The 15,576-nt window shown below is 39.5% G+C and overlaps 1 protein-coding gene across 7 annotated transcripts in view; it reads left to right on the top strand.

The window, feature by feature from the left end:
• LOC137196907 (collagen alpha-1(XIX) chain-like) overlaps nt 1-15,034 on the top strand; it is a 99,841-nt gene extending 84,807 nt beyond the window's left edge. For 6 of the 7 annotated variants that reach the window (XM_067609886.1, XM_067609881.1, XM_067609879.1 and 3 more), the window contains 5 exons: nt 134-277; nt 1,400-1,466; nt 1,595-1,732; nt 5,189-5,266; nt 7,985-15,034. In XM_067609886.1, coding sequence (XP_067465987.1) covers nt 134-277; nt 1,400-1,466; nt 1,595-1,732; nt 5,189-5,266; nt 7,985-8,088 — 531 coding nt within the window. In that variant the 3' untranslated portion in view covers nt 8,089-15,034. The other variant, XM_067609885.1, reaches the window with a different exon arrangement.
• Nucleotides 15,035-15,576: the final 542 nt, after the last annotated feature.

Genomic DNA, 15,576 nt, shown 5'->3' with positions numbered 1-15,576 from the left:
TGGTGCAATTTATGCCAGCCAGGAAATGTAGCTGTGGATGTTATACTGTAGAATTCAACCAGTTCTGAACATTTTGTTCAGTAATTCACCATGTAAACCTTAGATACTGTTTGTCTTGGCTTCAATACTGCAGGGTGACCCTGGAATTCCTGGAGAAAGAGGTGTTCAGGGCGAGAGAGGACGCACGGGGGATTCTGGCCCAATTGGACAGATCGGACCAAAGGGCCAAAAAGGTGAACCTGGCCTTCAAGGACAGTTAGGGAGTGAAGGCTTCCTGGTGAGTTGTAAATTTTACCATTACCAAACAAAGCAAACAAAGACTATCTTCCCAGATGATAAAAACCATAATCTGCCTACTTCCTTCCCCAAGCTTGTGTAACTATTTCAGTTCTTGCTCCCTGTATGGAAAATGGTGCAGCCACAGATTTCTGCATGAAACATCAAACAAGGCTAGGGAGGTTGCTGTTCTCTCTCTGCTCAACGCTTCCCACTCCTGATCATCTAGGCGCAACAGAGGGTCAGAGAGGGAGGGAGATGGAGACACAGAAAGACAGAGATATGTGGGTGTGCCCAGAGCTCTGCAAAGTGCTAAAAACACCTCCGTGTGTCACAGACATTTTACACATACTGTACACAGTCACAACAGTTATATAACATTCACAGCGGAGATGAAAAAGTGTTTAGAATGCAAAGATTCAAGGTCCAAGGCTACTATTGTTTTCCATTGTTACTGGTGTAGCAGCCCTGGAGCTCAGTGCTGTTGAGAAAGGTGCACATGACTGACACAAAGTGCACCATCTATTTAAACCATGTTATTTTTTTCAAATCGTTTGAGTGGCAGAGCATGTATAATTATATATACTACCTATATTTTACTGTACATACATGTTAGAAGCATACAGAGGTGGCATGACAACCTATAATTTTGGCCTTAGGCACAGACACAAAAATATTACTGCAGAAGTAGACATTAAGTAACACCATGAAATCTCTTCATAGTTAATATTCTACCTCTGAATCCATTTTATTTATAGCCGGGTTTAAGCCACAGATGCTGTGTTACAGTATAATGCAGTGGGGATTTCACTGAACAGTTAGAAAAAAGGATTTTTTAAAAATGTAATTTTAACAGTAATCTCCTCTTCCTGAAGTTGTGTTCAACATGGATGGTTTCCACAAGCTGTTTAGAAGAGATCGTTGAGTTGAGATTCATGACAGACATCCACTTGATTTTCATACTGTGATAACTATCATCTCTACTGTATCACCTCTGCTGCCACTTCATTGTGAATGAAAAATGACTTACTGCTGTCTCTTAATTGTATTTTTTTCTTGTTGTTATTGCTGTTGTTAAAAATGCTTCAGTAAAGTGTGTATTATTCTCCCTCCCCAAATACAGGATGATTCCAGCTTCATGGAAGAACTCAAAATGTTTATCAAAAATGAAGTATTGAGGATCTTTGAAGGTACAAATTGATCAAAATGTATTTTACATGTTTTTTTCTATGTTGTCCATCTGTATTCTATGTTTTTCTGCCCTCTGTTATCTATCCAAACATTCTAAATGTCAATTTTTATTTTTCTTGCCTTGTAGAAAAGCTATCAAGCGTTGCCATGCAGCAGAAGACACCTGCAGGCATCTTAGCTTCGCAAGTCCAAGGTCCTCCAGGACCTCGTGGCAAGGACGGATTACCAGGCCCGCCAGGAGAGCCTGGACCTCCTGGTCCTCAAGGTAGGAGCTCAGGCTGTCAGGGTGAGGTGCTGGATGTTAACACCACCTTCTCTTAAAATATGAATTAGAAATAACACTCTTAACCTTTGACTCCTCAAAACTATTGGTGAAACTGGATTAACCCTTTGTTGTCTGATGTAATTTATCTATGTATGTATATGTGTGTGTACACCTCTTTTGTGCTTTAAATATACCAATTAGTCCAACTACCATACAGTATGTTGTACCTAACATGTATATTTGAAGAAGGCATCACTTACAACTATATACACAAGGCTACGGGTTGACATGAACTTTTCAAAGTGAACTGCAGCAGCCTTCAGTTAAAGATGTTTTGTTTTACATAAAAAGCTGGGATGAAGAATTGGTGATTATATTCGGAGTGGGGAACCAATGCAGGCTGACAATTGTATTTTGTAGGGATTCATGGGTATTTTTCTCTTGCTTAGACCCATATATCAATGCAGACTGAGGGGCGGGAAGCAGAGGAAAGGCCAGGAGTGTGGTGCACAGCGGCTCTCTGGGAAAAATGAAGACAAACGAAGAATTGGCTGTGAATAAGAGAAAGAATTATCAATGTGGACAGGAAAGAGCCCCAGTATTGATACCTCACTCCAGGAAAGAAAGCTCTAAAATACAAAAGGAGCTTAGTCAGGAAAGAGGGTGGACATTCTTTATCAAACTGATACAACTTTCTGACTGCTCATACTACACTAATGGTGGTCAGGCTTTATACCTCAAACTCGTTTAGAATTGTATTGTGTCCGCAGCAGAACTATGGTATCTTAACATTTGAAGAGGAGGAGGTGTGTTACCTGTTGGTGCAGATCAAAGCACCACTGCATTGGCCTTTCTCCTTGAGCTTTGTATCTACCTCACATTATTCAAGACCATTTACACTTTTAACCCACTGCTATAATATAAAATGATGCTTTCATTCATGAATAATATCATTAATGTAGGCAACTACTAGACTATAAATATTTGTGCTGTGTCAATGCCATTTGCATTACACATGTCCTGGATTTTGTCTTGCTTGTTTTATTTTTTACTGCTTCAAAAGTGTTTTATAGGTGATTCTTAATGCAGCTTTGCAATAAATATTTATTGAAAAATAAAGAGGAAAGTTATTTCCCTTGATAAATCAAAAATTCAACAACTTCTTATTTTTTTTCTTTGTTGACTTGTGCCTCCACTCAGCTGGGGAGAGAGTTTGGGGTAATATTTCCTCATTATTTCTCGTCATCCTCCGCTGGAGACTGTGCTCCTCTGGAATATCCAATTTGACTTCTTCTCCAATATGCCAAAATGAATTGTTTATGGAGAAAAATAACCCCTCTCTTGAATTCACAGTCTTTTTTTCGCCATGGTTTGATTTCACATGGGTGAAAGTCTCAAGCTGTTGGGTAATACCCATAAGGATGCATGCTGAAGAGCATCATTTCTCTCTTTTTTGTTTTTTTCCTTCTCCTTTGTTGTAATTGAGTGTTCATTTATCATTCTATTCATTTTTTACTTTTGAGATTGCTATGAAAATACTCACTGATGTAAGTCATTGTGTTTAAGTGCAAATTTCATCAATTCTACATTTTGTTGTTTTGACATTCATTTTTTATTTTGTATCTCAGTGTCTTCTGTATATTCATTAATACTGACTGAAACAAAGTGTCTCTTATTATATCAGGCTGTTAAGTGTGTATTTCAGAGCTGCTCTGCTTTGTGTTGTACAATATGGAAATATCAGTAAATATCCCACAGTAATTGGTCTTTGATGGAGCAGCTGCTCAAAGAAAGGTGTTTTTTTCCCTTTTATAAGGCATAGCGTGAATAAATAGGTGTTCCTTTTACTGTTTACGACAGTGCACAACAGGTGCAGGATTGCAATCCTATCAGTCAAGCATGAAAAGCAACTCTGTGGCAAAATGATTGTTTTTATTTATGTATTTTGTCCATTAGTGCCCCTAGAAACAATTTGTTTTCAACCAAGTACAGACACACTATGGCATTTTCGATTTATCAGAGTGCACCAATACAGCGTGCCACCCAAGCTTATTGCCCTGTGTGCTATTCAGTATTTTTTTTTGCTTAAGGTACAGTGTTCTTTTCTCCATGGAACGTCTGCTCCCTGAATGAATGCCCCAGGCTCTGTGAGTGTTGAAAGAAGTCTCATTATTGCGGCAATGTGTGGATAGCCCCTCTCTCTTTGAGACTCAGTTTTGGAGCATTCATAAGCCTTTTTTCTGAGATTTCCTCTGACATGCAAGCGTTGAAGCGTTTCCCCTTTGGGCCAGGCGGTGCAATGCTTGATACTCCTGTCAGTGTTTCTGATGCACACCATGCAACCACTGGTCCTGAGACTCCATTACTTTAAGTGCCTCATGGGGAAATATTTTCACAGCCCCTCAAATTCTTACTTGGTATGCTGCTGTTTTTGAACTGTAAAGACTTAACGGCTTTGCATGGAGTGAGAAAGCCTTTAAAAAAATACATTTGTGTGCATATTGTTATAAGCAAAACACAAGCTGGACTGATTTAAAGATTAGTGGGAATGCTTTGATATCTGTACTCATCAGCATCTTTTTTGACAGACTAAGCATGCACTTGTGTTCATCACTGCTTTGTGTCATGCAACAGCCAATCACCATCACAGAAAATACATAACATATATTAACACAAGATAATCTAGTTTTCTTTCTGTAGTCAAACAGAAACAAATCAGTTTTTATGCTCTAGAATTTTATTTCAGTTTATGATCATGTTTATGTTTAAAAGAGAATTACATTTCCTTTGAACATTATGAGCATCAGAGTTTGTTATCATGAATAGAAATGATTGTTTTCTGCATCTGTTGCATCTATTTGTTTCCTCTAGAATGAACCAACCTTTGATTAGGTCTGTCTTTTCATTCTGAATGCCTTTAGTGACCCTCGTGTCTGACCTCGAATTGAAAAAAAGCCTCTTTGCTCTGTTTTGAAATCTTCAAAGATATTTGCTTGTGGCCCTATTGTTGACAGAAAGCTGTACAAGCCCACGACGCCTCCTTCTTCCAACACTAACACACAGATGGCTTGTTTGATGATTTCTATTTTGACAGGATGTCAGTACATCTTTTATTATTCAAAGCTTTGGGATTGAAACTGGGAATCCAGAGTAGCCTGTTTCTACATGAACTACCAAAGCTTCTCTTCTCAAAATAAGTGCAGAGTTGATGCCTGACATTATTGTGGTATTGGTGTTATTTATATCATCAAGAAGCTAACCTGTATGAGTCCCTGGACAGATGAAAAGGTTGCATAAGTGTATCCTCATCTTGAAAGTCCTTGGATTACAACGTGTTGTGGCATTTGTACTAATCTTACTAACTGTACACACTCCATAAATGTGAAACCATACAGGTCTTCATCATCTTTCCAGTATATGTACTTTGTCCAATCAGAGTGTTGTGTCTGTCTACAGGATACAGGGGTCAGAAAGGAGAACGAGGCCAGCTTGGTCTGGGGTTACCAGGTGATCCAGGACCCATCGGGCCACCAGGTAAGACATATTAGCATCAAAAGGGCATACTAGTTAAATAATGTGATTTACAGTATATGTTTGGAAGTTTATGGTGAAATGAATGTTTGGGCTATTGGTTGAGCTAAACTCTGCAGTTTCCCTCAGCTCTACAGAGCAATTCAGCATCTTTTAATTAATTCCTTTGGTTTTGGTTTTGGTTCAGTCTCTGAAAAATGATAAATGCACTGGAGGCTTCCTGCGAAGCACAAAAACACCAGACAGACAAAGTTAGTGACTAGCTGCTAAACACTGTAGAGCATTTAGCAGCTTAAGAGTCAGATATTTCCCTCAGGAGTTGGTGGAGACCAAAACAGAGCATACTTGTTCCGCTGCCCAGAAGTTGTCAAACAATCAGTAAATGCATCTTTAAATATTAATTCCAAGCCTTTTCAGTACTGACACTTTTAGAGTATATAGCCATGTAATAATTACCATCCATTGCCTAGTGAAATGTAAGGAGGCAGGGCAGCCTCGCCTCCCCTACATCTACCATGATATATCAGGTTTTCCTAGCACCCATCTACTGAAGACAGGGAAGTGTGGTGTAAGACCTCACTTTGATATCAGAGAGCCGGGGCCATGTCAAGCCTCAAATCTTAAAGTCTTTTTCAGTCTTTATTTAATATCTCAACATATTGGAGATAAGCACAGCTCCCAGATTGCATTATGTTTCCAAAACTCAGGCGCTGCTGTGACATAAATGGGACCCCAGCAGAGGACAAAATGCTGCGGTGACAGAGCGGTGATGTTCTGTCAAGTAAAAGCACAGTTTGCAAAGTTTCACTGAACACATCCTGAGATGTCAGCTTGTCCCCTGCTCCTGTGAACTAAAAAATAACTTCCCACACCCTGATGGAGAGATGAGACTTGACTTCCAGCCTGTGACAGTAGGAGTTACAGACTGGCAGATAGTCACTCATCCTATCTAAAGTATGTACAGTATGTGCATAATGTATGTGCAGGGCAAAGGGAACTTGGCTATATGTCCTCTGGAGAGGACAAATCATAGCTGTTGAAAGACATCATCTCTAGGGAAGCGCAGTGATAGGAAGCACCTTCAGCTAAATCTGTGGAGAGAGTTGGAAAGTACTTGAACTCTCTGCTATGAATGTGCTGACCAACTGTGTTGGTTTTCCCTGTGCTCTTAGATTTACATGGCCCTGTATAACAGAGGCAGCTATAACACCATAACATTTCTGCCAGCCAGTGTTTCCTTTGCCATTTCTTGGCCAATCCTAATGAGGGACAGCTTGTACTCCTTGACATCCACATAGAGCTGATATCCTCTGGATCACCTACAGGTTCATGTGGACTGTATGAGTCACATACAGCAGATTCACAAAACTCCTCATTATCAGTTTTACTATAAGGGAGCAAGAGAACTCGTGGCAGGTCACAACTTTGTCGATGGTTCTCAGGAGGACTTTGCAACACTGGAGAAAAGGCAGGGAGCATCTCAGTGAATGGAGGAAAAAAAAACAATAATTTCAGGTAATTTGTGAGAGTGACCACGATATCCATTTGCCGTCTTTGCTTTCATCTCTTTGTGCCCTGATGGACTTTTGACTTTGATGGTGGCCACCTGAATACACTGATTTACCAAATGGAACAAATTTGCACTGATACTGACGGTATGAGTAGCCACAGTACTGTGTGTGAGCAGCTAAGGAGGAGATGGATGTGGGAGTGATGAAAAGGGCAAGTTGTGTTTTCAGAGGGAGGAAAAGGACAAGGCAGAACCTGTGATTCCCTTTGTATAAACTGTAGAGGAGGCAGGCTCCCGTGTTGTGCTGTGAGTGGTCTGACTGATGTAATGGACACTCCTAAGCCTGGACTGCAGTGGAGGGCTTTTTTTAAAGGCTTGGAGAGATAAGCCGGGAAGAAAGTGTTAAGTTTGGCAGAAAGAAACAAAGACTTTGTATGTTTGTGTTTGTTCTGTATGGACATCCTACAGTAATTTGAGAGACAAAGAAGCCATGTGGATTACTTTGCCACTCGTACTAGCTGTTGCTAAGTAACATCTCATCTGCTACGATGACCTCATCATATTGGAGAGTGAGGAAATGTACTTTCTCTGTCCTTCATTTTCATTAAAGTGACATTAAAGAATTCCAATAATTGTAAATTAGATACACAGCTTTTGAGAAAAAAGAAAACTACTATTAAAAATGCCTGCTGGTGTTAAAGCAAAACACATTATATGTTACTGTTGGGGTTATGCCATCTTAATAACCTCACCCTAACCTGGGCTGGAGGATAGATGGACATGTGAAATCAATATTGTGATGTCACTAAGAATATTTTTCTGATATCGATGTGTCTCTGTATGCAAAATCAGTTATAGCAATGTTCCTCTACAACACACTTTCTTGTGTTACCATTTGCACAAAGAAAACAACCCTGTGCCTCCATGGGACAAAAAAGTGCTATATGCAGCTTCTCACAACATCCCAAATCCAATTCTGTATAGCTAAATAGCTAATGTGTGTATGGACAGTGTATGATTGTGTGTGTGTGTGTGTGTGTGTGTGTGTGTGTGTGTGTGTGTGTGTTTGTGTGTGTGTGTGTGTGTGTTTGTGTGATTGAACGTGTGCGTCTGCCAAACCACAGTTTTTAATTTTATCACTAATGGCTCTACTGAACAATGATAAAGTGCAGCCTGCAGCAGGAATTAATAATGTCTAATTCTCTGTCAAGGCCCTCCTGGGATCACTTCTTCTCAGGGCCTTCCTGGCTCTCCGGGGCCCCGCGGACCTCCCGGGACATGTGACCCCAGTGACTGTCTTCTTCCATCCTTATGAACCCCAGCAGAGCGGTTTAAGCTGGCGCGATGACGGCCGTCCAGCTCCGAGCTCAGTACTGCAGCCAGACACGATACAGAACAGGAGAGAGATGGCCTCACTGTATCTGACAGCTTCCTCCGCTCTGGTTTATCAAACACACTCACAACTGACCTCTTTTGTTCGATTCACTATAACATTTGGATGCAGTAGGGGCTTTTTTTTCTAGGATTGCTATTGGGTTTGTTTTGAATGTGATAGAAAACCTTTGAGTTGTTTGTTTTTGTTTTTTTGTTGTTGTTGTTTTTTGCATTGCTTTACTTTTAAGTTATTTCTTGATTTCACATCCCCTACTGTGATGTAATGCATTCCTTGTCAGCTCTCATTATGTCTTTCAAGACCATGAAATGACTTTGTTTTTCATCAAGTGCAGTGCTGTCTGAAAACATGATCTTAATTATTTGTTTGCCTCCTCGATGGGCATGCCTATGCACTCTTCTGTTCTTATTCAGATAAGCCATTGTGCTGGCAGAAGGTACATCTCATGCGTGCGTGTGTGTGTGTGTATGTGTGTGAGAGACAGAGATTAACTGAGTGAATGTACTTGTTTTATGTGTGGGTGTGAGAGAATAGGATTTTTGAAACTCCTTTTGCAACCAAAGTGCAGCAGACGTTTCTGATATAGAAATTATTTATTTTAAGAATGTATTTAAAAGATGGTACTAATAATTGTAGTAAATGTAGCATGGACATTGAGTAATATTACTACTAGAAGGTGGATTCACACATTTCTGGATTATTAATAGTTTTTTTAAACAATTACTCATGACAGATCTGCATTGTGCATGATAATCATTTTTTTTAAAGAATCTCTGGTATAATCATAATTAAAGATGTCTTCCATTTTCTTTAGGTTATGCATTGATACATGACTGCTCATCAGTGAGGTTTTCCGTAGCTTTTATAATAGAAAAACCTACAACTCATACTGTAAAACACACACACATCAAGGGCAGATTTCTACACATGAAAAGAATGTACTTTAACTGTTGTTTATGTTTAACGACTGTGACGTGACCTCACATTTAACTTTACTGTTAATTAATCTGTTAATAAGTTAAACGAGTGACTGTTTTTTTTCTTTTTTCCCTGTCTAATGGGGCTTGTAATGGGACCTGACAATATAATTACATAAGCAAGTTATATCATTGTAATGATGTATTAAGGTTCTCACTTTTGTTATTGATCATACATCGTTTGCAAATGTTGGATTTTTTTTGTGTCTGAGGTGATTTATTAATATTTATTGTTTACATGGTGTGGTGTATGATGATTCCTCTGCATGGTTTATATGTATATTTTTGATTTCCAGCCACACAAAGGTAATCAGAATACTACACTGCAATGTCAGACATTTTGTTTTGGTGAAACACTGTACTCAGAAATCTACTTGAACTTTCTTTTTGTTTATTTAACAGTAACTTCCTGGTTTTTCTCTTTCACTGACCAGCACTGTGTGTCACTATGTATCATTGAGTTTTGGGTGCTGTAAGACTGGAGTTTTAATTTAGTTGAAGGTTTTGAGTCAACTTTACCTAAACAGGCCATATGATTTATCTTTAAATCTGAAAAGATAAAAAGATAAGAGATAATATGTTATTCATTAAAATAACTCTTAAATTTGGATTTAAATTAATACCTTATTTGAAGATTTTAAAGGAAAACCCCAATTTGTTCATTGAACCATAGCCTAATTTTTTTAATAACTCAAAACAATAAAGTAAATCTAAGTTTTATATAAATAGATAATTGGCCTGTATTACTTTCCTCGAGCTTTTCATTTTGAGTGCTGTTTAATAGAGTTGGACTCAAAGGCTTTAATTTTACTTTTAAGTGTCCTGCTGTGGTTAATGTTTGAAAAGCTATGTGGGTGTATCTGAAATTTTCTAACTAAGAATTCAATTCTGTCTGTATTTCATCCTTCAGATCTGTTTGACACTTTTTTACTTCATGTCTCACATCACAGAAAGTCATCATGCTTCTCTTACACATGTAAATTATAACTTACATCTCACCCTGAAGTTACAGAGGACTTTTTTTTTTTTTTTTTTGTATTTTCTCTCAGCATGCCGGCTTGGTTTTTTATCTCTTCTAAATTTTATCAGTGTGAGTGGGTTTAGAGGGGTATTAAGGTGCCACTGACTTCATTTGTGAGTTGAAAGAGCCCCCTGCTGGACATGTTTTTTTTTTCTTATTACTTGTAATGTGAATGAAAAACAATCTTTCTTTGGGTTATAGGCTACATAAAACCCCTCCCTCTATTGGCTTCTGTCCTTTCATCACACTCATTTTCATATTCTGCTTAATGGGTTCCCCTCAGAGACAATAACTCCGACCTTGACCAAATTCGAATGAGACAGCATCAGCAAACTAAATGTGATCTGAACTTTTTGGTTTTGCTTTTGATGAGAGCAACTCTCGCCGTATATTGAATTTAGCTTGTATTAATATTAATGTGCACTGGTTTGTGACTTCAATTTAGCTAAACAGTATGATAACTAGAGAGGACACAAAATGGCTGCTGATGTCACAGCCCACTTCACTTGCAATTTTGTGCCAGTCATTTTACATCGCTCCAAGTTAAAATCCATTTATTGTAAGTGGAAAATGTCAGATGAACGCAAACTCAAAGGATAGAGGTGTGGCAGGTTTTAGCATCCTTTGGAAATGCTGTTATACATCCTCAGATAGGCTGATCAAATAATGCAAAATTCACTTAGAACAATAACGTCATCCACATATTTCATTATTGCATATTTTACAGTAATGTAAGTTGATCCTGTTGCCACATATAATCTAATCTTGTAAATAAGCTTGTAATGAGGGAGAATATGGATCAGCCTCTCAGCATGGTCTCTCGGATTAAAAATGTTTGCCTGCTGCTCTCTCTGTATCTCCGCTCTACTCCTTTCATAAGCTCATGTCGTGCTGAGTGACTTCAATGCGTGTTTTTTGAAAGTCTTTGTTTCGTTGAATATCTACCTCAGTCTTGGTTTGCCACATGTCTACACAATTAGCTACTTTGGGAAAAAAAATATATCACAACAATAACTATTGCCTTTCACTGAAAAAGCAATTAAAACCTTGTGTATATGAAAAACATCCTGAATGTGCACATCAGTATCAATGAGTTGTTGATAGAGAGGAGGGGTAGTAATGTTCCTCTGGTGGAGGATGATCCACTATTCTGTATCCTGTGTGCGTGGCTCTACACAAATTGAAAGATAGCTAAACAGATGTACTAGGCACTGAAAGGTCTAAATGATGACTCAGACGTGGAAGTGAAGTTGAGGCCTGTTTACTTATCTTCGTCAACTTGCTTTTTTTCCGTATTTTTTCCGAAACCGCGATACTTAAAATAAATACACAAGAAAATGTTCTTAACTTAAGTTAAAGAGTGTAGAAATGTAAATACTCGCTTGATACCACATAATTAGACAGATGGCTGAACTACATGTGGATGCAAAGGATTAGAGAGAGAGTTCTAGAGCACCTTACTGTACAAAATCTAAAGTCAAAATGGCCGGTCTCAAACTATGACCCTACCCATGTGATCACAAATGACCAATAGAGAACAATGTAATTTAAAGCTACAGTACTTTCAGCTGACCGCAGTCTTCAAAGTAACGACTTGTAGATGCTAAAATGCTCTTCATCTACATGTAACATCACACTCCCCGCTTGGTATTGTACACAATACCACTATCAATTTTGTAGTAAAGTCCAACAGGCTGAAGAAAATAAGGCAAGGAACTGTCCATGGTAGAGGCTTAGGGGGACTTAGGGGAGGATAGGTACCACTACTTCAGTCAGTGAGGAAGGTCCTAAAGAGCCCCCTTTGGTGACCTTTAGCTCAAGCTTCCTGACCTTCCCATCGCTGTCAGAGTGAGCCTTGGTGACGAGAGCCATAGGCTGCTGGTTTCTTTTCACCTGAGTGTCTCTGAGCAGCACCATGTCTCCTTCCTTGACGTTGGGCTGACTGCCACTTGCTTCGGCTGTGGAGAGCAGAGAGATATTCTCACCTCCATCTCTCCCAAAGGCATTTGCAACGTACTGGACTCATTGATGAGAGGGTGTTTCTCCTCTATCTCAAGCAGACCATGCTGTAGTCGACCACCTAGTCTCAGGAGTCCATTGCCATCAAGCTTCCTCAGGGGACTATTTTTGGAAATGACTTTCCCTCTCTTCAAACAGGACACCCCAGCTTGGTATGCCTCCTTTTGTACACATCCAAAGATGATAGCCTTTGCTTGTGACAGTGTATCAGCTGTGTGAGGCTTCCAACAGTGATGCTAACCATTGCAATCTTCTTTGTTGCTATCATTCTCAGACCTAAAGGACTGAACGATGTGGATGAGAGAGGCCATAGCACTGAAAAGGGGTCATAGGAAGTTTCTTCAGCTTTGTCTGTCTCCACAGAATGTGCGAGGTAATCTGGACTGGTAAGCCAGTTGGTGTCTGAGAGTCAAGCTGCAGGCACTGACCTAGTGGCAACATCTTCAGGGTTCTGACTGGTGTGGACATAATGCAACTGTTCAGGACATGTGGATTTCCTTATCCGTTCCACCCTGTTGCTGATGTACAAATAAAACCTCCTGGTTTCATTATAGATGTATCCCAGCACCACCTTGCTGTCGGTATAGAACTTCAGACTGTCAGGGTTGATGTCCAGCTCACTCGCAACCAGCTTAGCAATCTCCACTGCCAGGACAGCAGCACCTAACTCAAGTCTGGGAATAGTATGGACCGACATGGGGGCTAACTTGGCTTTCCCCATGATGAAATCATCATGGCACTTACTTCAACATCCATCACCTTGAGGCATGTCACTGCTGTGATGGCCTTTATGGAAGTGTCTAAAAATATGTGGATCTCTGTATGTTGAGCAGTGGAGAAGGAGGCTGCGGTGTAGGTTCAAGTGGTTTCAAACTGTTCTAGATCTCACACTAAATCTATCCAAGCAATTCATTCTGTGCTACACAGGAGGTGAGTAGATTTCTTGGTTAAGGTCTTTCAAGTCCTTTGCATGGTCTGTTGATGGGAATGCAGTGAATGCTATTTCATGGAGTCTCGGGTTGGAAATGTCAAGCATACCTTGGGTTGCTTTCGGTAGATTGATGGCTGCAGTTGCAGATGGCAGTGACTTGAATCCATCGTCAATGTAGAAGTCCCTGTGTGTGTATGAACTGCTTCACATCTCCTCCAAACTCATCCTCCCCATATAGAGCTGCTCACCATAGCCCATAGGTAGCAATCACCTGAGAGGGGCAATTGCCAAATACATGGATTTTCATCCTGTACTCCGCAACTTTTCTGGTGGTGTCATTGTCTTTGAATTACAGTCTTCTGAGGAAGTGCCTGTGGTCCTTCCTGACAACGAAGCTGTGGAACAATTTATCAGTATCTGCTGTGATGGCTACCTGCTCACACCTAAAGCACATTAGTACTCCCAGCAAGCTGTTGTTTAAGTCTGGTCCTGTGAGCAGCAAATTGTTCAATGAGATGTTGAGATGTGGAGCACTGGAGACAAATATGACTCAGATTTGGCCAGGCTTGCGTGGGTGGTATACGCCGAAACTGGGAAGGTACCAGCATTCTTCTCCATCGTGTAGCGGTGGAGCCATTTCAGCATGATTTTCTGCATGAAAGCCCAAAACTAGCTCATCAATTCAGGTTTTCTTTTGAGAGTACAGCAAAGACTGGTGAAGCAGGTTTAAGCTTGTTCTCATTTGTTAGGTAGATGTGCTCTTGGCGTACGAAAGGGAAGGACCAGTTCATTGGATTGGGGCAATGGATGGGGGACTTTGTTGTCATCCTCTGTTCTTTCGAAGATCTTACTTCTCAGTGAACGATCACCAGCATTTTGAACTGGGCTGTCAGAGAAATGAGAGCACTGAAGGTTTTGAGAGCTGAAAGTCTTTGTGCTTGTCCTTACTATGAGCTTCTCTTTCAAAACAAGGTGGTTGGGACTGGGGCTGAAGTGAGAGTGGCGGCCATTCTCCAGAACATTAGTCCAGTATGTGCTTGTGAGCTGCACCCAGACAAACTTCTCCAACTACAACCCAGCCAAGGTCAAGTCTTTGGGCATAAGGGGGCATTGTTTGGCCCATTATGCTGGTCTCTCACCTTGTGGACTTGTAAGGCATCCCAGCAAAGGAGAAGGAGAATCCATGCATCAGGGTCGAGTTCAGGGATGAGGTGAACAATAGGCTTAAGGGCAGAGTGGTGTTTGGCAGCGTCAGGAGTAGGAATTTCTGGCCCCACCGTTGTTTTGCTATATATATATATATATATATATATATATATATATATATATATATACATATATATAAAATAAAATCCATTTAGTTCATTTTTGTGTATCAGCGTCCATGTTCATCAAATAAAAAAACTCTAATTTGTAAAATACTAAGGGTGTTATCAATACTTCATTGGATGATGGACGCTACAGTTATAAACTGAAAGCGTCTGTTGTCACTAACTCCTAAGTAAAGAGAAGATCTAAACTAAAATCTAACATTAAAGATCAAAGTAAGCACTCTACAGATATTGAGCATCATCGATGAATATCCTATCTTGTAAAATGTCAAGTGTAACCTACAACACAGGTGTTGTCACAAGTTTATTTACCAGTGGGAAAATTTCTACAACATGGCATTCTTAATGACCAATAGAGAACAATGTAATTTAAAGCTACATTACATTCAGCTGACCGCAGTCTTTAAAGCAACCGCAAGGAGTTGCTAGAATGCTCTTCACCTACATGTAACATCACATCCAGGCTGTATGTGGTTACCAGGTATCAGAGGTTATATTTTACACATATCTTTGTAGAATCTTTTATTCACATCTTTTATTTAATGGCACCTGCCTCACATGTTTGCAATAAATGTTATTCAGTGCTTTATTTCCTGTGTTCTGTTGTATTTTCTGCACTAACACAGCAGGAGTGACAGTTCTTTTATAATAAGTCCTTTATTTTAGCACAGTAGATGTTCCTGTGTGTGTAATGAAGGATTATGTTTTGAATATTAAATTTGTGTTAGCATTAATAACTCTGATAATTTATGTTGCTGTGCAAAAAAACTCACATCCAAGGTTTGTCCTGCCAAACAGTTGAGATTCTAATCTTAAGCCTTCAGAATGGAATTTAGTTGATTAATAAAATGCAAATATAATTTTTTTAAAAACATATTAAAACATATTAAACAGTTGTGATATTTTTGAGTTCACTCTTGACCTTGTGAACAGCAGGTGACAAAACATTCTCACCTCAAGGTCGATTTAGTAGTTGTTCTGTAGCTTTTATCATATCACATGGTCTTCATCATCAGAAGGACTTGGCATAGTTGTTCATGGAAATGTAGACAGAAAGTCCTTAAAGTTGTCAGAAATCTACATCTACATGAAGTTGTTATAGAAAGCTCCAGAACAGCTAGGTGAGATAAT

Source organism: Thunnus thynnus, chromosome 14 (assembly GCF_963924715.1).
Source record: "Thunnus thynnus chromosome 14, fThuThy2.1, whole genome shotgun sequence".
Taxonomy (NCBI): Eukaryota; Metazoa; Chordata; class Actinopteri; order Scombriformes; family Scombridae; genus Thunnus; species Thunnus thynnus.
The sequence above is the reverse complement of the archived record's forward strand: the minus strand, read 5'-3'. Positions and strand labels throughout refer to the sequence as shown.